This window comes from Rhea americana, unplaced genomic scaffold (assembly GCF_003343005.1).
Source record: "Rhea americana isolate MKP2758 unplaced genomic scaffold, rheAme1 scaffold_177, whole genome shotgun sequence".
Classification (NCBI taxonomy): Eukaryota; Metazoa; Chordata; class Aves; order Rheiformes; family Rheidae; genus Rhea; species Rhea americana.
Genome location: NW_028185894.1, coordinates 1,575,674 through 1,598,851, shown reverse-complemented (window position 1 = coordinate 1,598,851; position 23,178 = coordinate 1,575,674). Strand labels below are relative to the sequence as shown.

General features: G+C 38.2%; 1 protein-coding gene across 1 annotated transcript in view; it reads right to left on the bottom strand.

The window, feature by feature from the left end:
- DCBLD2 (discoidin, CUB and LCCL domain containing 2) overlaps nt 1-23,178 on the bottom strand; it is a 62,867-nt gene that overhangs the window by 23,610 nt on the left and 16,079 nt on the right. The window contains exons 2-6 of the mRNA XM_085301478.1: nt 9,642-9,804; nt 8,652-8,696; nt 5,784-6,011; nt 1,487-1,624; nt 241-292 (exon numbers count right to left, since the gene is read on the bottom strand). Coding sequence (XP_085157604.1) covers nt 241-292; nt 1,487-1,624; nt 5,784-6,011; nt 8,652-8,696; nt 9,642-9,804 — 626 coding nt within the window. The remainder of the gene's footprint in view (nt 1-240; nt 293-1,486; nt 1,625-5,783; nt 6,012-8,651; nt 8,697-9,641; nt 9,805-23,178) is intronic.

The following is a 23,178-nucleotide window of genomic DNA, read 5'->3' as shown; positions in this document are numbered from 1 at the left end:
TGTTAGTGCAAATTAATGGGGTTCTACCACATACTACATGTAAGGTAAAAAAATGGGAGAGAGGGAGGAAGCAAGAGTGCAAATGTCAAAATTATTCAGCTCTAATTCTAATTACTTTGTTTCTTAAGTCTTCTGGATAGCCAGCTTTCAAGATGCATCAGGTGTAAGTAACAGAGTGAACAAGAAACATTACAGTGACTTCAGTAGAGAGGACGAGTAGAATGGGTAAAACAGTCTTACTTGAGTTCTGGTTCAGAAAAGTGACTTGCATTGTCTAAACAGGTAATTAGGTCTGGAAAGAAAATATGTCAGGTCAAGAGGATGATAAAGACAACAAGCCTAAGTCTGACTTTTAAAAGTGCACCAGAAAAAAAAAAATCATACACCTGAGCCTCTCTGGCTCAACCAAAAGTCACAGAATGAAAAGGCATATTCTTGTGAAACAGTATCACTGCAACAGAGTTTATATTATAGTAGAACCTTGAYAATTTGTCTGGGAAACCCACTGAGAATATTGTGTTGGCAAGAAAAGCAGCACTAAAAACATACTCACTTTTTGTGCAGCTTAATTTTCATGTATAGCTATGTTTTATAGAACCTATGAAGGCAACAAATATATGCTCTGTTCACATGAAACAGAAAAGTAAAATAATATGCTAGTCAAACAGGCCTGAGTTTTAAGCATTTAGCAGTCCTGCAGCAATGAAAAGAGGTAGCATGGGGAATACAGTGCCACATTACTGGCACTCATGACTGATACCTCAAATCTTATGGTTCTGTCTGCTTTGTATCAGCACAGACTGTTAAGCCTAAAATACAGAGAAAAATATCAGAAAATCCACATAATTAACATTAAAAATGGAAATTCTTCATCTATTCCCTTTAGAGCTATTTCTAGCAAGGGTTTTCTCAAACTTTGTGCCTTGCAAAGCAATTGCTGACAATCCTTTGTTTCTTTACAGACTGCATAAGTTATTCATGTTTACAATCAGTGGAAAGAGATGCAAAATAAATACAGTAGCTTCTTCTAAAGGCTAGCGTCACCAAAAACACGGAGGAAAAAACAGAAATGGCAAAGAAAACTAAAAATTAGTGAGTAGATTATACAATTAAAGAGTTGCAGGAGTATAGGAAGCTGTTAATGAAATAAAATTTTCCATGAGGTGGCTTTGTACAAAATATATACATGTTCTGTAAGAAAACCTTTCAGAATTGATTGTTGATTATTATATTCTGATTAAATGTATTTCATTCTTTATCTAGACAGCTGTTTCATTTGTAACAGCTGACTGTGATTCTTACTTTGTTACCAAGAGAAAGCCTCGATACTATTTTCTTAAACTACAGTAACTTAAACAGTAACTGAATCCTCCAGATTCCTTGGCAGAAGTATTAGGAAGACTGCTTTAAAATCCTTCAGTTTAGAAGTTAATTTCTGAGAACACATAACTGGGGTCAATTTGTGAGAACAGGATCAGATAAATACCTGACTTGTCAGTGGTTGAATAAGATGCAAGAAATCCTCGTCCAGAAGTGTGCGTTCCACTCATGAACTGTACTGTGACTTCATTACTTCTCGATTTAATTAAACCATCCATCTGGAAGCCAAACCCACAGTATTTTCCTGAGGGAGGGACACACACAAAACAACATATGTAATATGCAGCTCTTTTTCATACACAATGTAAACTCATGTTACTCCTAGCGTGTAGTCAAAAACAAATCCATTTACATGATATTAAGGAATGTAGCCAGTGCGCATTCAAAGCAAAGAGCAGAACATGGGTACCATATTTATCTTGTCACCATCAACAGGGGAGAGCCTCTCTCACCTTTAAACACTTGCAAATAAATGTGACTTTATCTACCGATGCATAGTGGTCACATTCAGTTTTTCAAAGACCTTGAGAAAGCTATTAAGGAAAAGGACCAAGTTAGGGCAACAAGAACCATCTACAGAAGGGGTGAGAAAAAGTCAACTGTTTTTCTTATTTTTGGACAATAGCAAGCATCATTCCTTGCACTTCAGCATTACCATACAATCATATCTGAGTGCCCTGATTATAAACTGTCAATTGGTTAATCTTCCACTTTGCTGCAGAAAACCCAGAAAACCTGAGAGAGATGCTGGAACCAATCTAAAAAAAGAAAAAAGAGAGGAAAAAAAAGAAAAAAGGAGAAAGGCTGCACTAGCTTGCACTTTTTTGTGTCTGGATATTTCTCCTGCCATCCAAAAAGGCTAGAAATAATGCATTTCAAAGTGGGAGGCTGGAATCTGCAGATTTGTCTWTATTTGCCTATGAAGTCTTAGAATTACTACCAAAAGATCTGACATTACTTGGATGGGTGGCTATTAAACAGATCTAAGGCAGTATAGAGGTCTCCAATCCTACCAACTAGGAACTATAACAAACTGTTAACGAGTTTATTAACTAGTTTAGAGAAAAATATCATCTCTTCTACAGGCTCCCAATGACATATAGCATCTACGACCCTATTTAAGATTCTGCAGTGGATAATCAGAATTGCAATACCACTTGCATCAGTATTTGTCATCAGTTAGTAATAACGTTATCACATTGGGAATAGCAAAAGAAGCCAGACTCTTTTGAATTATGGAAAATAACTAATACTAATGTAGAGGGAGTAGGATAACAATGCCCTGGAGAAACAGTTGTAAACAAATATGCTAATACATACTAAATGCCTTTAAAAAGTGAATGGCTCTCTTGAATACTATTAACATAAATTATAAACACAAATTCCTATTATTCTTCAGTGTTTTCTAAACGTTGCTTATTCTGATTTTTTTTAAACATGGGTATTTTCTAATAAAAATAGAAAATAGATTATTTTAACATATTTTGATGAARTTTCTGAAACTATACAAACATAAGCTCACTGTTGTAAGATGGTTGGTCATCAGCAAGAGTTATAAAGAAAACATTCTCTTTTACCAGGGCTCCACGATGATCCTACATTTTGCTCTAAGTCGTGTTTCAGTGATTGACAAATTGTGTCATTTTTCCAGCTAGCTTTTTTTTAATTTCATGTTCAGCCACTGGACCTTGCTACACCATTGACCAGCATACCTACACCTCTCAGGTTAGGCTACTCAGACTGTCCTCAAGACACCATTTAACCTCTTCGGTAAAAATACACACAGCAAGACATTTAAATCTAGCTTAGGTAAACTATGCTATGTTGCTGTGTGCCATACAGACACAACCTTGAACGAACTGTAGACTGGTGCACCTTCTGATGAACTTTTTTAGGTGATAAATCATCCTTCTAGCTCTTCCCTGCCTCTCTCCAGATCTTCAACAAAATTTTTAAAAAGGAGGCACCAGAAATGGACAAAACGTCACTCTGCTGATGACTATCAATGCGATATACAGGAGACACAAAATTACTAATTTGCCTGTGTTTACACRTTCAAGGACTCCATAGTCCTTTCACTACAGCAACATTGCAGGAGGCGAGGGAACTCCCACGGCAGCTTACGCTCTTTTCTCCTACAGATCTGACCTTACAGGGCACATAGTAAATAATTCTGTAGATTGCATTCCGGTGGCATTGCAATGGAATCTGATACAGAACGTTTCTAGATCTTATTTAAACTACACACAATTTAATCCCAAGTATTTAAATCTTCTTTTCGTTTACTGACAAATATTGAAAAGACTTGGAATGAGCACTAACCCTTGAGAACTTCATTAGAAACTTCATCCATTTATCAATGAACCAATCCACTAACAACTCAATTTAGAATCCAAGCAGCTAATTTTAAGTCATTTTATGTTAAAATTGTTATCACTGACTTTCAGATTTCATTTAATAGAAGCATTTTAATGTTAGAGCATAAGAGCAGTGTTGAATGTAAAGAATTAAAAACTAAGAATAAATCCAGAAAATAATTCATTCCAAACAAATTTAAGCCAATGTCTAATCTCTCCATTGATTGTTTTTTCAAATATGAACATTTAAACAACTGCATCATCTGTATCTGTCATTATTAATATCGCTGTTTGTTCTGTGAATTAATTTATTAGGAACAGAACAGCACACACATTTGCTCAACATACTGTGCTACCATACCAGCTGGGAACAGCTGAAAGTCAAGAGAAACAAATGAAGTAGAAAATTTACTCGATCCCATTAAGTCACTTGTAAAAGTGAGTAATAGTCTTATCAGAACTGGACGTTCCTTGCCATTTAAGGACTTCAATGTTTTGCTATTTTAAAGCAAGTCTGGCTCAACAGCTCTAAGCACATACTTATTTTCAGACACACTTACCTAGGCAACAGTCGGACAAGAGGTTTAAGGAAGCTGACRTTCCGCTAGCCTTTGTATAAAAAGGTTTGATTTAGGAGGATCAGTATTTGAAATGAATAAAAACAACCTTTCTGAAGTAAATACCTCTCTCTCCACAGATTAAAGCTTTAGAAAAAAAATAATCTGCACAATAAAATCTAATTTTAGTGAAGGAAAAGTGACAATTCATTCTGAGTTTAATGCAAAATAGTCACAAAGGTCTTAAAAATCCTACACACACCTTGAAGCAAATCAGTGTTATTTGAAAAAACTGATATACAGTCAGGAAATTCAATTTATTGTCTCAGAGAAAACCATGGACACCTATCAGAAGATAAGGGATACTTGAAACACAATTATTAARTCTGACATGCTTTCGATACCACCAAGATGAACAGCTCAAACCAAAGCTATTTCCATAAAGAAAAAAGGCATTTCAGGCAGGATATATACCTTTCTTCCTGCACCTCCCCCCCTCCCCCCCCCTTTTTTTTAATGACCATCATCATAATTTTGGAATGCCATCTCCATTGCTCACAGAACTTGCTGGCCAAACTGCAGGGAATTGTTTCAGAAAGAACCATAGTGGAGTTTCCCTTGGGAGTCTGAAGAATTTCTTCAGACTTCATACTACTATAGGATAAGTGTTGTATTTAGCATCTAGTTGTTATATGTAAGAACAGAACGTAGTTCATCATTTTTTCAGTACATTTCTAGGAATTGTGCCAAGAAGTAAGGACAGATATTTGCACACWCTTTAATAGCACAGTAAATAAAAAGAAATTGCCTAAGAACAATTAGATTAAGAAATATTCCAGCATTCCCAACCGAGAGCTCTTCTGCTGAGCAGCAAYGGTCAGTGTTCCTGAAATGAGCAAGTTGCTAGAGAAAGGGACCATCAGACCATTTTGTTTACCACTTATTTTTATACAGTTACAGTTGCATTTGTACTCTCTCCTTTTACTAGAGACCTCAACAGCATACAGTAGAGAATTCCCTTAGCTGTGCTTTCTAGGAGTAATATTAATAAATTTACTAAAACTGATCTCTGATGGTTGCTTTCCTACTGTGGTGAGGAACAGACAATGCTGCGTTAAGGTACGTTTTGCGGTTCCCCTGGTAAGAGGCTGAGGTAAAAATACAACTCTGATTACAGAATTATTAAAATTCCTTCCTCTACGTCATTTGAGATTCCCTATATAATACACACCACTTCTCATAAGACTCGAAAGCCCACCCAGTATAAAATGTTGCATGCATATAACCAGGCAAGGTCTCAGACTGCCCCAAATCCAACTGAATTGTAATAGTTTTTCAGGACTTTAGAATATAAGTGAATATCATACACATAGTAGTTACTCTAYGCTCAGAGCCAGTTAATGAAGGGTACTTCTTAAGTCACAAAAACGCTAACAATATCAAGTTCTATACAACACAACASCTTTAAGACAGTGAAAATGACTCCTACCTATCTCAGTCCTGGTGGGGCCAATTCCATTGTGAACTCTTAGGTAACTGGAATGACAAGAATCCGARTCATCAATATCAAAGTCCCCAAATTTGAGCTGAACTCTCTGTCCAGGCTTTACACGAATTTCCCATTCACAGACTGTGCTATTGGGAGAGGTCTGTGGGTAGTTTATTGAAGCAAGAGTTCCACTTTCAGGGCCCAGAACAGTGTGTCCACATCCATCGCCTGCAAAAGAACAAAAATGAGTCAGCTGCATAATGTTCACCTTCAAAGTTTCCCTGGCGACTTTGCCAGCTTGCTCTTCAGCAGTGGTACAATGTCTATTTTCTTCGCCCTACTRATCATGCTGCAAGAAAGCTCCAAGACAAGTCACGCACAGATACAACAGCAATTGTGACAAAATACCATTTAACTGTTGTTCCCTAAGGTTCAAGTTTGGATCGTAGCTGATCAGAGAGTTGCTACAAATTCCCCAACTAGATAAAATTAATCTACAATGACTTAAAAATTTGCACAAGCAGTACATAAAGTGCACCTGTTATTTCATGTTCTCTCAACGCCTACGTATACAAAAAAGCAYGTTCTGAGAAGAACAGAGAAACCCACTAATAAAACAAGGGCACATCAGCTTYACCTTATTCGTAACATGATGGGAAAGAACACAAGTGGGAGGACAACGGAGAGCAAGTATTTTATTGAAAATAATTGTCAGATCTGAACATCAAACTGTTGTGGCATTCTCTTCTACTGTAAAACAATTTTAATGTGCTARTTAATCCTTCAGGCTTTTTAAGGGACTGTTTCTGGGTTTGCATAATATATTAGTTTAACTCCAATCTGCGGCCCTCTGTCTAACATTACAGTAATAATTTTAAACAGCAATAACAACATTAAAGAAGATTTGTTAACAAGTGGGAAAATCAGCACAAATTAAGAAATCTCAAAATCAACSGAAAAAGAGCAAAACGATAAATCTATTTACTCAACAGCTCAATAGGAATTGCCACCAATAGGTAGTACAGGAAGCACAAGAATGCATATGTTGCTTGAAAGAAGAAAGTTCTTAGAGTAGCATCCACCCTTACTGGCTCCTCATAAATCACTGTTTCAAGACGTAAAAAAAGTATTTCTGAGTACAAAGCCACATCCCACAACATTAACACCTGCAATAACATAAACCACAGCAAAGTGAAATCTCTAACTTATTTTTGATAGCACTGGAGGCTAAAAAGCCCATCTATTGATTTTAGCTACATGAAACAACTAAGCATTATCACCTTCAGGACTTGGTCCTAGAAGGTSTAGGGCACTTTTGGCAGAGAGGTGTTCAAGTTACCCTAAAAGCAATCAGGGGCCTTCAGGATCTTGAAAAGATCACACATCATCAAGAGTAATGTAAGCAACAACACTAAAGTCAAAAATCAGATTTGATATACACTGCTAAAAAACTGTCTTCACCACCACCTCAAATACATTTATTATCTGTAGGTCCATGTTGCTCTTCAAAATTCATGCTGTATATACAGTACTTAAAAGGCAATTACTACAGATTTAGCATTCTGTCAAGATCTCACCCTCCATTCACAAYGATCGACATTGGTAGGTGTTTGTTGCAACAGCTAAAACTTACAAGCTGAAACTGTTTTATAGTACACATTTCTGCTACTCTACTAAAGTAATCCATACTTTATGGACAAAAGTTGTACAGACATTTAGCAATTTTAACCACATCAAGAAATTCTTGACAAAAGTGGATTTCYTGCAGTACTGAATGGAACAGCAAATCCAATGAGAAGTAAATTGGGAAAAATAAACCCTGTAAAACTGAAGTATGTTTGATCGACCTTTCTGCAAAAGCACTTTGCTTTTAATAACAATAAGTATTCTCTTTACAAGCTGAATACCTTAAAAGCTAACTGTAAGTTCTAACAACTAGACTGCTGTTGGTATATGTGCTATTATGAACAGATGCATGCTGCAATTTTTTTTTCTGCTAGCAATCATGACTCAAAAGGRTTCACCTTCTTTTAGAACAGGTAACTGGAATATCTGCTCTAGTACAATCAAAAGTTCAATTTGCAATGTTTGTTCCATCCCCTGACCCATATTATTTCCGTTTGGGTAAAAGGCTGATGAATTATACTCTACTTAATTTACATTTCCCCTTATCAAAAAGTACTGTATTTTACCTTCCTAAATTGGTATTAGAACAATACCCATGTTACCAAAGGGGTAGTTTAARTGACACATTTTATGTATTATTTCAATCCTAGATTCTTTCTGAAGACATGTTATAAACCTGACAGCAAATGAAAGACTTTTTATTCAAAAACTCTATGGCCTTGGTTTATTAGCTAAGAAACTTCTGAGTGTCAAATGCCTTGTTATACACARTATGATTAACAGTTGGGAAAAACACTGGCTCCTTTGCTAGAAAATCTGAGTTTACACCAGCAAATATTCATTTGAGTTACAAAATACATGGAACATTCCACATTAACAACAATTCTAATGATAAATARGTCCAATGCCTTTATTCATGCTGATATTTGTGGCCAATATTTCAAAACTCTTTACACTGCAGACATAAAAAATTAATTTTCAGGATAAACTGCAATCAATTCTAGSTCACGTCCTAAATAAAAGCAACAAGCCTGTCAACCAATTCTCTGTGCTTTTCCTGTTCCATGATTGGGGCAAACAACTGTTCACTCATTTATAGGTTGAAAAATATTATGTAGGTATGCTAATCCAGGGACCTTTGATCATGAAATCACAGTGTTGACCTTCCCATTGACATATGTTGTCCTGAGTTTATTACAAGGAAAATTCATTRAGCAGGTAAAATGTTTACATGATGCTTACCTGGCAGGTAATTATTTCCTGTTTCAATGGGACTATCATTGCAATCTAGAAAMCACACAGAAACACTATGTCTTACAACCAGGAATACCAGTAATGCACATAATTCCGTGTCTTTGAGTCTTCTCTACATTTTYGCTTCTTCACCATATGTTGCTGTAAGTCAAAGACAGAGGAGAGCGCTGGTCTCTTCTTTGACTCAAACTATACCTAGACTGCAATTTCTCCACTTAAAAGCAGCAAGGAACATGCCTAGCACTCAGTTAAACCATTCTCTTCACTGGTTTGCTATTTAGCTGTCTCAGAAACATGGAACACCACCAGTGTTGCATTTGCATGCTACACATGAAACACATCTTTTATGAGAAAAGCAGAACAACTGCAACRCTCCCATACAAAAACAAACAAATAAAAAAAACCTTATATTTTTAGGCCTTAAAATGTAAATAAAATATTTTGAGTTTTAAAAAGATGTCAAGATGCTTGTCTTAAAGACAGGTTGCTAAGAAATACCAAACTTCCCCTCATAGCTTGGAACATTCAGTTTTGCTTCCAGGAGCTAGAAATAAAAACTTTCTAACATGTATGACAATTTCCTGGAAACACAAATCTCTAATATCCCTTTTGTTGTAGGTTTTCTTGAAAACAAGCGGGCCAAAATACTCCTCTACTACACTAGAGATCTATCTTCACTAGAGAAGTGGCTCACAAATCATGTTGTGAAGGAAAACAAATGCCCCTGACCTGCATCTAAAGCATCATCTAAGATCACTGTACCATGAAGTCAGTTTTAAAAGTAGCTCATTCTGGCCAGATATTTTAGATCTTTTTTTTTTTTTGCTATGTGTTTCATTTAGGTTAGTGATAGCAGAACTGTCAGACACTTCATGCCCAAAGAATTTAAAGATTACCATTGCGTGTCTGGCATGCAATATACGCCTGCCAAGGACAGCATCAGCATTCAGGAGCTATCTGAAAAGTTCTAAAACTTACTTCCAGTGAAACCTGCAGAACAATGAAACCTCATTTTATTATATTGATTCTGAAAGGATAATTCTTGAGCCTCTCTGTATAAATGGTGCTTCATCATTTCTGCCAAAGTTGTATAAACATCACCAATTGTCCCCAGAGACACATCTGCAACACTCAGCGATTTCTCCAAGAAAAAGAGAAAACATCAGTGTTCTTTGCACTTTAGCCATGCGTATAGCAGCATTATCTACTTTACTCATTTGGAAGTCATTAAGTACCACAGGATCTTTTGCTTCTGTTAAACTGTGAGCATTTAAGTGGAATATCTGAGATCACACACAGAGACTGATGTCTAAAGTCCTAAATCAGTTTCTCTTAAATGGGATGACAGCATCTTTTATCAGCCATCAGTACAGAGCTGAATGGGTCCCTTGCTTTCTTTCAGCCTTCTCCATCACACAACAGACCTACGGTACTTGCACAATAGACCAGCTGCTTCTCAGAAGCATTAGAWCTATTTTACACATACACATCACACCTGATGCTCACTGCACAGTCTGCACGTGTGYTGCACTTAGTGTGTCCCAGGGACCATGGTCACAGCAAACACAGAAACGCAGATCCTCACCAGAGCAGYGTGCCAGAAACATTGGCGCCTCTTAAGAAGCTGGTAGAGGAAGGCAGACTGCTGTTGTCAGGAGAACCATTCATCTGCTCTGGAGGAGCCTCCAAACGCAGCCTGGATGAATTATCCTGACAGATTACATATGACCCCTGGGCTATGGCACATGGCTGTCTGATGTAATCATGCAGATGATTTAAAATATTTTCTCATACCCAAGTTCTTTACATCAACAAAATACAGAACTAGAACCAACACAAACACATCAGAAGGCACTCGATTAGAAGAAAATGTGAAACTTAATATAATGAGAGGATATGCACAGGCAGGAGTGGAGGCTAAATGTTCTATTAATACCTACAAAAGAGATTGACTTCAACCATAAAAGATAATCAATCAGAACTTTTTTCCCCCTGAGACTGGCTGCTGTTAATGACTGCTAATCTTGTTCTCACTACCCAAACATGTTAAAAATGAAACTGGAAGACCAGAGAATCCTTATTCAAAGAAGAATGATAAAACAAACTTCAGACAGTTTAAGATACAGTCTATAAAGCATAGTTGATGCATATCAAAACACTAGTCTCAATTTTAACACGTGGCATGGCCTCTGGAAGASAGTCAATTTAACCAGTGGGTTTCCTGAGGAAATTTTACATATATAAGCTATAAGTTCTTGACCACATACAGGAAGTAATTAAATCTTTCTTAGCCAAGTGATGGCAAAAGTAGACCTATTAACGTTATTTAAGCAAAAAACGTTATTTATTTACGTTATTATTTAACGTAATAACGTTATTATTTAATGTTATTTAAGCAAAAAAAAATCCTTTAAATCATTTATTTCAGCTTTAAATGTGCAACCTTTTCTGATTCGATACACTACTATAATCCCCCCTCTTCTCTTTAGCTGCTGTGCACTGTATTTCCCTACTCTTTACACAAAAAGACACTGCACCTCCTTTTACCCCTCTCAGTGGGGACAAGAAAGTTTGCACAAACACAAGAAAATCTCCATGAAGAATAAGCACAGAAGAATTAAGGCCACAAAGAAGAAAAACTGTAATGCTGTTTCTACCAAAATCCACAGAACTATGTTCTTCAGGAGGGAATCTGCTCATCTGTCAGAGTTCATTCTCCTAACAAGTTGACAAGCACGCAGTCCACCTTCACTTCTATGCTATTCATTTGCCTTGGTAAAAACACTGGATTGGAGCACTTCATCGCACTGCAGATGTTTCAGAACATAAAATACCCCACGCCTTCACAAGCAAGGCCATAGCTCAATAAACACTTCACAGCACTTAAAATCAGTGCAGCCCTGAACAAAAGCAAGCCTTGTCTGCCTCTCACTTTTGGCTTCTTCTCACACCCTTCCTGGTACTGGAGTAAGCACTTCTGCAGCCACATGGTAAACCAGACCACGGACCTGAGATAAAAATAATTGTTTTAACCAGTTTTAACCTAGAGCAAACCTCCACTTATTTTATTGTACAAATGTACCAAYGCCTTCTCTGACAGAGGGATGGGATAATGTAAGGTAAGGTAGAGACTTCCAGTATCTACTTCTTTCATCATCACTGCCAGTCTGTGCCGGCATTTTAAACTCTCCTGAAACTGTATCCAGTTAATCCCAATCAGGACCACTCTGCTGTGGGGCACTCCTAATACAGTCACTAAATTAAAGGTTGAGATGCTACAGAGATAGGAACAAAAAGAAAAGTAAGACTCAGTAAAGATTTTGCCTTTCAAAATACTTGCAGCTCCTTCCAGGGGGAGGCAAAATATAGCTGTAGCTTCTTGTTCTTATAGCAAAAGTACAAAATTTAAGATGTCATTACAACAAAATTTAACTGTTTTAATTTGCAACCCTAGCCACATGCTGGGCTAGTGATACTTAGCACTTCATTATTTTCATCTGTACACACAGCTTTTCAATCATCATCCCTGGAAACAGTCTTAGCTTTCAGCCACTGAGTTTATTTGACATAAAAAGGTTAACACATAGCCTTACTRAATTCAATATCCAGAATACGGTAATAGTTTAAAGCAGAATGCTCACACATTATTACACTGTCCGAGCAGGTAAGACATTTGCTTCCTCTGCTATCATGACTTCTCTGTTCAAAAGAACAGAAAAGAAAGATCAACTTGTGTTGTGCAACTTTTGCTTACTGCCCTCAGGGGAACRACATGAATGAAGTCCCCAGGGAACAGCTATGACTTGCTTAAGTAGTACCCAGGCAAAAGCAGCCCATAAAGACAGGCTAGCCAGGGAGAAAAGCGTTTTACAGGAGGATTCCTTAATACTGCTCTACTTGCAATAACACAAGTTGCAGAAATCCTCTGATCTGCTACCCTTGCCAAATCAYAGTGACAGTTCAAACTGTGTGTTGTCTTTTGTCTGGCACACACAGCTTGCCAGCTTCCCAAGACATACCGTTTACTTAGCAATCTGCCCTAACACGTTCGTAACAACAAATGCTGTTGTGCTTCACTCTGAGCGCTATGCAGCAGAAACACAGCTGATGAAGGAAATGAAAAACACACAGATGGTCAAGCAAAACTGCGTGTGAGAATAAGCAGTATCCGAGGTCAGAATAGACCCCAAATCTTCTGTCTGGTCTTTCAAAATCCTTATCACACCAGGACACAATGAAATTTCACATGTCCCAAATATGTCCAGCTCTCAACAAAGAAGCGAAAAACTCTCCAATCACTCCAGCAATTCACACCCCAAATTAATGCTACAATCATCTTTCCCTCTCTCCCCTCATCAGTTTGTAACCAGGACCACAGCACCCTCTCTGAAGGTCTACAGAGGCATGAACAGCTCTAAATATGAGCCGCTGCAGTACCATCCTCATTTCTGCAACCAGCGGCAGGTTCCTGCCCTGCCCCTTGCCAGCACGCCCTGGATCCCTCTTGAGCTGTGCAGCAGTTTTATCCCCAGGTTACCAGCCTGTTTGTCTTTTGCTGTGTTAAGTAGGTAAATATGGATAAGCAGGGGTCTGACAACCACCGGGGCCCATACAGCGGGGCAGATGGGAGCCAGAGGTAGGCCGGAGAGGGTGCGACAGCAGCAGCCAGCTGCAAAATCACGTTTGGCTACCACGAAACCAACAAAAGATGGCAGGAAGGGAGCAAATGGCTTCGGTATTTGGGCCGAGACCAGCAGGGCAGCTCGATGCTTTCAGAAAGCAAAACAGTTGGAATTAATTGTACCTGTTAACTGCACTGAGCATAGTGACTTTAAATAACAGCTCCTAACCATCTCTAAAGCTCGCAGTCCAACTGATGACACATTAACATATCACATCTCTCTACCAGTATTTCCTTCTGCCTGTGAAGCTGACATACAGCACTATCTTAGTTTCTAACACATATTTTCCATATTAATTTCACAATTATGACGGACTGTTGGGTTTTTTTCTGTTATGAACAACAGGGCTTAATTCCAGTGTCATGAAATATAATCTACAATTTGTTCCTGAAGTTATTGTAATTCTTTCCTAATTTTRCCCTGTAGATGATCCATTACAAAAGAAGATATTTTCATACTTGTTATCTTCTATGAGCATAATCCATAAAAGAGACATTATGTAACACCAAAAAATAAAGAGGATTAAWGGGAAAGATGATAGTAAATTTATAYCCTTGAGTCACTGTTCATCAGCTGGCAAAATTACAATGTCGATGGTGTTAAGAAGAGYACATAGAAAGTCAGCAACACGTGAAGCCCCAGAAAAAATTATCTGCCAACTCTAAACTTGCCCTTCAGTTTTGCTGCAACTTCTTCACAGTAGGAAAAAAAAATGTCATGTGCTGTAGAACCAAAGACCTTGAAAACAGCTCTTTAAAAATGAAGAGATAAGGAAACTAATGAAAATTATTTGACCTTTTCAAATCTACTTGAGAAAAACATAAAATTTAATCACTACTGGACTTCACATAGAAGTGCTCAAAAGTATTACATTTAAGGTATCTCTCCTCCTCCTGTTGTGGGGCTGAGCCATGTTCTGCCACCTCTACACAACAACACACAAACAGCAATTTACAGATAAGGGGACTCAGTGCTTCCTCATTTCACAAAATCGAGATTTATAAGAGAAAAGCTAATTGCCAGTGGCTGCTTGCCACYACACTGAACAAGGTAAGGGTTTTTTCCACATTCTAATCAATTTCGAGCAAAGTTAAAATAACCAGATATGGATTTAACTGGCCACAGTCCTGCTGAAGAGGCAGGAGCTGCCAACTCTGAAAGCTCTCGTGGACTTGCTGGCAAGCCGAGGTGCATGACAATCTCCACAAACATGCTACAACGCTGTAGCCAGCCATCCCTTCAGAGTTAAAACCTCCTGAGTATAAGAGCAACCAAGTGAAATTGCACCACTGTAATTAATCTTTTCTTTCTATTATTATCCTAATTCATCTCCTTGCCATTCAGGATACTGAGGAATTTTCATCTCCCTCATTCCTTTGGGTTTGTCCGTACAAAGAATATTTATATCCAAGCAGATATACAAATATGAACTCCAAGTCTGATTGATATATATATATATATATATATATATATATCAAACTGTAGCTCCACCTCAGTATAAAGCTAGAAGTGCAAAAATAGGATGGTATTAAGTGACATTAACAAAATTGCTAAAACAGTTTAAGGCTGTTATCCCTCTCTCTCAATACCTGAAGCAGCCACTGAGCACTGAAACAAGGTACTTCTACTCCAAGGAACAGCACGTAAGGAACTGAAACGATTTCCTCTTTGTGGTGAAGCAGCACTCAGTAACATGGCATGCACAGGGATATTATGATTGCCAAATCTGAGAGTAGGAAAACCACAAACAGATCACCGAATATGAGGAGAAAACGGCATTTAGGGATGAAAATAATTAACATTCCACAAATCTGGATTAGTTTTACAAAATATTTGCAGGCTTTGTTTAATTGCTAGTCCAAAATCAACAGCATCAGTGTAGTATGACTGACAGCATGACTCTGGGAAGCTTTTACACGAACATCTTTTCTGAAACTGTACAAGCAGAGTTATCAGCTCACAACCATTTACAGAAGCACACCAAGCTATTCAGGTTCCTTGTCCCACCACTAAGTATCTGATACATCTCTGAGAAATACTATTAACTGTCACATCACTTCAAGTAAGAAACCAAGAAAATAAGCGTATTGTTCAGAGAGATGGTTTTATCAGAAGAACTGCTGTGAGAGAGAAATTCCAGTTCAGGATGATAAAAACCTCCTCCGTGAACTTAATTTGGAAAGAACTTGTCTGGGAAGAAGGCTTAGAAGGAGGGATTAAGCAGCGAAGTTATAAATCATATGGGAGAGAAGTTATAAAGCAAATGGATGATCTGACCAATTATTATTTTTCAAAATTTTCACTGCTCAAATGGTACATAAGCTGAGGAATATGGCTAGACAAGTTGCTCTCCTGTGATTTTGCTGAATCTCACCTATYTGTATTTTCACATCATAAGGAGTGGAGAAATGTTAAAATGCAATATATTTATCTAAAACTTTTACTGGTCAATGAAATAAGCTAACAAAAATAAAGATATCACAAAACAAAAAATAATCTGAACTCCTCAAAAATCTAAAATCCTCAACTGATTTTCCATTTTTTTTCACTGCTACAACTAACAAAACTGATGTTGTAATATAGTCTGTCAGATGAAAGACAAACTTCTTCAGTGCAAAGAAATAGGAAATTTCTTTTTTAACTTCTTTAAAAAATAACAAAAAAACACATACTTTTCAACAAGAAACAGAAAAAAGTGACAAGTTTGAACTTCTCTAATCTTAATTATAGATCATGTTAAGAAAAGATGGATTCACAGAATTGAAAGCCTGAAGGGTCAATTAGATTAGAGTATAATTTCTTGTATACCACAGCTCAAAGGCTAGTCATGATTTTTTGCTAGCCATGTTTTTTACCCACAGCAAATTTAGGATGTTCCATTAAAATAAACTTTCCAGAAAGTATTCAGACTTCATTTAAACACAGCTTTAGAGAGAGAATTTTTGAGTATTTCTAAAGGTAGTGTACTTTAAACACTTGGGATAAAAAATGTTTCTAACATATTCTTAAAAGATACACCTACTTTATTTACAACATAATGCGTGAATTCCTTATTATTCAATCCTATTATTGCCAAGAATGACACAACTAAGTTCATAAACTTTATTCAGCTTACCCAAAAACATTTACTAATGCAACAACTATGTAGGCTATCGTAACAATGGTGCAGAACTGGAACTTTTCTAATTACATTACCCTTCAAATAACAAGATGCGTGGCATTTCTGTTAAAAGGACAGAGGTTTGTTCAACCAAAAACCTGAAAACCTTTCAGTAAGATACTCAGAACAGAGACTGTAATGATCAGCAGTCAAATAATTTTAAGAAAATAATGAATACACAGGCCAGGTAAAATGCAAAAGCCTCTGTCTTACAACCCAGAACAGGCTACAATAGCTTTTTCATGTCAGCAAACATTCGATGTGAGCGCATCTGACTAATATGTATTCACCCCTACTTACACAAATTCTGCTTCAAGGAATCCCTGCTTTATTTAGATTTTCTTCAACAGGATTTACCTTATTAAAAATGTTACCAAGCAGCTAAGTATCCTTGCACTTCTGATGGTTCATGCACCTTGTATTATATTTTAGGTTGTAGCTGCAAATGTATTTCCATCATACAAATCTAGAGAGCTCAACTAAAACTAGAGCCTAAGCTTTAGAGTTCATCAACTGTTTGTTGGTCCAAACCTTACAGACTGCTAACTCAAAGTAAAATTATTTTAAACCAGAGTCTGCTAAGAATCCACCTAACACAAACAGATGTGACAACTATACAAGCAGAGGTTTTGTAATAAATGCCAACACGGAGCATGCAAATGCTACAAACTACGGCAGGCACTACAAAGTGCCTCTGTATCAAGTCTAAAAATGTAGCCTGCTGAAACAAGCAGGATACCAATAGCTAACATGGTGTGAAACTAACTCTGCTTGAATTCATTTTAGAAAATTTTAGCAACTATAGAGAAATTTCATCTTTCTATTGCTCTTAGAAAGATGCACACCAAGGGAAATTAAGTGATTGTGCAGAGAAACAGTGGAAGTAAATGCACAAAAAGAAACAGTGTAGGTTAAACGTTTCTCGCTCATCCAAGGTCTCGGTTTTGTTTCATTTTGTTCAGATACTACAAAAAGAATTTTTCAGACAAAAACCAATTTCAAAATCAATATTGTGTTTGTGTTCTAAATGTCAAATCAATCCCATGCTTTCAAGCACAATTTTTAATTCAAATGATAAGTAACGAGTTTGAATAGAACATGAGCAACACAACTTAGATTTTTGTTACAAATAACAAAAGCAAAGCTTGAAACTTAGCAAAATCTGGTATTTCAGTCTTATTACATCAATGAGCAGGCTTTATGGACAATAACGCACCACTCGGTATAAAAATCTTTACTGAATATTTCACAGAATCTATTTCAATATGAGTTGCTACGTGGTCTTTCAGGTAAACATTACTGCCCTTCCCTCTTCCTACAACATCAGTTCAGCAATGCATTCTAAAGTCTGTACCTGCACAATGTTTTTAAGTATATTCCTGTTAAAAAAACGCCTCGCAGATGTTTACAATACTTGATTAAACAAATTAATCTAAAAGCAACTCTTCATCAGAAAATACAGGAGGGGAGGAAAATCCTTCAACTACACATTAAACTTCTGGCAGTTCTGAGTAGGTGCCTCTCCAAAGCGCAGGGTGGAGCTACAAAGGGTACGACAGCTTAAATGCACAGGCAGATCTTACTTGTCCTGTCTCAGCTTCCATTTAAAAACCTTTCAAAATATTGACAAAGTAACCAACATTGCAACGCTTGCAAGGAAGTTGAACAGCAGTTCCAACAAGTCAAAGATCGCATTTGTACTGATAATTATCTGAGCTTTCAAAGATGATGCATCTGAGACAACACTTAACCAGCTGATGACAGAAACCGTACAAAACGGCGCTAATCAGACTAAAGACCTAACGCATCACTTCCCAAAGCGTAAAGCAGGTGGGCAGGTTTGCAAAAAACGGAGACTGCTTATTTTTTTCTTATGCTAATGACCTAGGAAAATGTTTCTCCAAATTCTGAAGGCTGAACACCTCCACCTCCTTTCAGCACAAGGAAAATTATTTTCCTGAAGGAGACTACACTACTACAACAGAAGGTCACTGGCTTGAGCGATACACAGTAACACTAGTTCAGATACTTGCTTTTGAAAAGTGTGTATATATTTATATAAACAACGTGCATTGTATTGTATGAGTCCAAAGTAAAATGCAATGCTTTCTGGGATCGAGGATGAGAACTGCAAGAGTGCTCACACAAAATGGTGATTCGTGAATTCTTTAAAGACAAGTGGACTAAGTTAGCACGGCCCAACCTCTGTCACCTCCCAGAGACAAGCTGGGTTGAACAGAATCAATTCCGCAAAGCAACCTCCCAGAAAGGATGGGTCTGCAAAACACATGTACCTTCTGCCCACCAGACCCACTCAGTTACTTCAAATAAGGCCAACAGCAACTGAAGGAGGAAAAGTAACGCTGCTGAGACTCCTGTTTTCAAAAGATTTTGCTGTATTTTCACCATTTTTAGGTCTATGTTTCTAGTACCAGCTTTTTCTCCCCCAGAAAGAGCATTCTTCCACACAATTCTCACTCCTCCTTCGGCTTGCTCTATCTACCTCAAAGCTGCAATGCCGGGAAGCAAGGAAGATTGCATCGGGAAACCTGAATCAGGAGACAACATCTCAAATTCTGCCAGCTAAACCTAGAACTTTATGTCCCAGTCTTGAAAAATTCTTCCACAATTCTCTGCACAAGGACGAAATGGGGCTTGCCTCAGCGCTCCTGCCTACACACCACCAGTCTCCGAATCTGCAAGAGCCGGTACTCCGCACAACTGCAGCTTTACAACACCGAGTATTCCTAATTAAAGCTGTCCTATTAGCGAACACCAAATAGTTCAATAGATGCCAATCCACCTCATAAAAGTTACTTTGATGTTAATTTGAGGATAATATATATTTCATCCAATGGGTTTTCTTTTTGTTTTCTTTTTTCTTTTTTCTTTTTTTTTTTTAATCAAAATAATCCATTGTGGGTTGGGCTTTGACCCTTTTCCTCCTGGACAAGCCCAGCCAAGGACAACACATACAAAGGGTTAGGAGACATCATTCAATCTCATTGAGCAACAGCAGAAAAGGGCACTTGCATGAAGGGCAACACATGACCACTGCTCATATGGTGGAAGATTTTGCAGTAAGGTTTCACAGTCTCGCTTCAGGAGCTCGCTGCAAATGCAGCAGGAAGGCATCTGCAGTGTGCTACCCTGGCAGCTACAACGCTCGCCAGTCCCACTGCAGAAGAAAACCACCTGCTCCAGGGCATTTAGAAAGAAACCACAGCTAAGTGTCTCCCTCTTCCACCATCTTGCCCAGCTAACAGATGTACAACTAGACCCACTTTCTCTTCCTCTGCTCCCTTTTCCTCTCAAATTCAGCCATTCATCTCCTAAATCTATAGTTGGAGGCCACTGTTATATCCTCGTATGCTTGAAGCTCACAACTGGAGGGTTACCTTAACGACAAAAAAGGACAGATTTATTTCTAAACCTGAAACAAAGTTTAAGGAAACAAAGYTTATGAAATCACACAGCTAGTTCTAGTCTCATCTCCCCCAGTAACTTCTGAACTCTCGATAATGCAGGAAAAAGGCAGCAATTTCAGTGACAGACGCTCAGACAGTCCTGTACAGCAAGCGGCCAGGAAGTCACACCAGTCTCTACAGTCATTTGTTTGAGCCACCAACGGCTGAACGACAGCGAGCTATTTTGAGTCCTGCAGAGCGGCAGGGCTAGTAGGCTCACTGATCAGCTCCTGCCTAATTCTGGACTCTTCAGTCACAGCTGCCTCCTGCCTCACTGTGCCGACCAGCGGAGGGGGCACCAGGAGCACCGCAGAGGCAAGGGGAGGGCAGGCAGGGGAACTGAAGCGCTACTGGGAACACAAAAGGGATCCAGGAATACTGCAGTTCAATTACAATGCACAAAGTCGTGCAAAACGATTTCATTAGGCTTGATGCATGCAGAACTGTTAATTCTTTTACTAAGCATTTCATACCACAGTAACTCAGCACAACACATTCAACAAATGATTTTACTGTGCTGCACTGCYGCAAACATATTTTGAAACTAGAGTGATCAATTATTTTATTTTCTTCAATGAGGTTTGAAATAAAAAAGCATTACATAATAACATATTCTAAAAGTTTGATAACTGTTTAGAACAAGATACAAAAACAACACATTTCAAAAACAAGCACTCTAAGTTAAATATTTTTAAGAAAAAGTTGCAAACAAAACCAAACCTGCTTCAAATCATTTTGAATATCAACTTCAGAATCTAAAGTTTATTTATTTTGAGTTTAGGTCTTTATTCCTATTTTATACACAAATCAGTATCCTCTAAGGAATCCCAGAAGACGACTATCGAACTATGTGTAGCAACAAAATGAAGTTCTTGCCCCAAAGACTGTACAATCTTCATATTTTCAGAATAACCAAAACATTACTTAACTTCTATTTGAATGAAAGATTATGTGGTATTTCTCACTTAGCTGTTTTATGATGGTTCTCTACAAACAAAATAAGTTAAGTTTACCTAACAAACAGGCCATACTGAATTTATGTCAATAGCCAAACATCTGCTAAGAGCACTGTTTTCCAAAACGCACTCCATGAAGAGGAGGAGGTTTATATGGTACTGGCCTGCTTTCATTTCCAACTGCTAAACTACATGAAAAACAACACATTACATATTTTCTTAATATCACTTTTGTTGTAACCAAGAATCACCACAGAGAGGTTTTTACAAATCACAAGAGGGGACTCGCACAGCAGTCAGCTGGACAGTGTGAGATGCATGAGAATCTATAATACAGTACGGAGTACTCCTCTGCCGAGCCTTTTTCAATGTTTCTGAAGCTGCTCAACCTCACACAAAATCCTCACGTTTTCCAAGACAGTAAGGCACTCAGGGTCAAGACCCTGATCCAACAAATGCTGAACTCCATACACTGGATGATTTTTCAATGTGACAGGCGGGGAGGGACCCCAAACCCTAATCCTACAAGGCAGTATGCTGGACTCCTATGCGAAATGTACATTCACCACAGCATTACCTGCACCTTTCTGATACTAGTTTTGTGTCTGTCATGGAAGAAGAGGAGGAGAATATTAAGCAGACATTTAACCCAAGATTCAGAAGAGCTTCAAATTGTCCAAAACCATATTATTATTTTTAAGGCAATACATACTAGTTAAAGTGCTCTCCAGAAAAATATATGAGAAATGAAAACACTCTATCTTCAGAGCAGGATTTAAATACCACACAATATGCGGCTTACAGCTGCTGAACAGTGGGAAAGAAAATGAATAGCTGCTTATTAACAGAGGATCAGCTTCCCTAATGCAATGAATGAGGCTGGATTCCCACACAGCATCACCTACTGTATTTTTCTTTAAAAAAATTAAAAAATAATAATAATAAAAAAGAAAAGCTTAAAAGCAACTTTAACTGCAGAATTTCCTAAGCCTTGGTACTTTCTTTCCTTGGCAATCAATACATTCTCTTATAAGTCTGTGCATGTACCTAATACACTAATTTAGTAACAGTTTTGTGCAAACCCTTCATGAGCAAGAGATGGGTTTCATTTTTATATGGGATTCTTCACCCAAATTAGAACTATGGCAGCATTTAAAGACACAGGATATGGGCTCCCCWACCTTCTCTGGAAGCAGATAAATAAAAATATTTTGGCAAGGAAACAGTCCCTCACAAGCAGAACTTTTCTTAGAAGCTCTAGTGGCCTCTTATACTGAACAGCATTGTGTTCAGTAACGCAGACACAAACCTTAAAACAAGCTCTGCCTTTTTGTTGCCAAACGAAGTGAAGCTCGTCAATAAAAAAGTTCCCCTCCTCCTCAGAAGTGAGGCTTCCGAGCAAGCCCTCAGGATTAACTGGAGCGACACTGTCTRCTTGAAATCCTGGGTAGGGGCTCTTCAGCAGTTTCTCAGAGTACAGAAAGATAAAGGGAATAGTATACGCAAGAGGCCCCCYGACCCTCTGACGGACAGTCCTCTCCTCGCCACCCAGTTCCACCCCCTCAGCTACCCTTCCTTTTTTTTTTYCCCCCTTCCCCTGGGTTATTTCAGTTTTCTCCTAGAATAACAAACTCGATCTGCTCACCCAGGTCAACACGAGCATTTAGAGCACACAAGCAAAAGCGTGATGCTCCTCTAGCCTGAACTAACACCTTGCCGCTGCCTGACCCATCCAGCAGCAGCTTTCCAAAGGCTACATGTTAAAATGCAAGTTGCCCAATTTCCTCTCAGCCACAAATGGCTCTACTGCTCCTGCATTACAGATTTAAAGCAGAATAAATGGCAAGTATGCCAACCGCTTTCTAGCATTAGATTTGTATATGTACGGCAGGACACCAAAAAATATTAACTGCAATTAGTTCCCATTCAAAGAGTCCGTTAAAATACATGTTTTACAGTAYGGCACGCGTATTTGTGAGTCTCGGGGTGGCGTCTGTGACCTTTAAGTAAGTCTTCGTCTCTTTTWTTGAGATGCAGAGAAAAAAAAATGTGCGAAAATAAAGCTGAGCTTCTGAAACGAAGCCAGACTTGTGCAAGACGCAAGCCTAAACGACGGCAAGAAAATACCTTTTCTCAACCCCCGTCCTCGCCGCAGCGAAAGCCTCAAGACGCTCTCAGCACGCATTCGCCGCCGTCGCTCGCCCCCGCAGCCCAGGAGCGGCGCGGCGCGGCGCGCACCGCGGCGCCCCC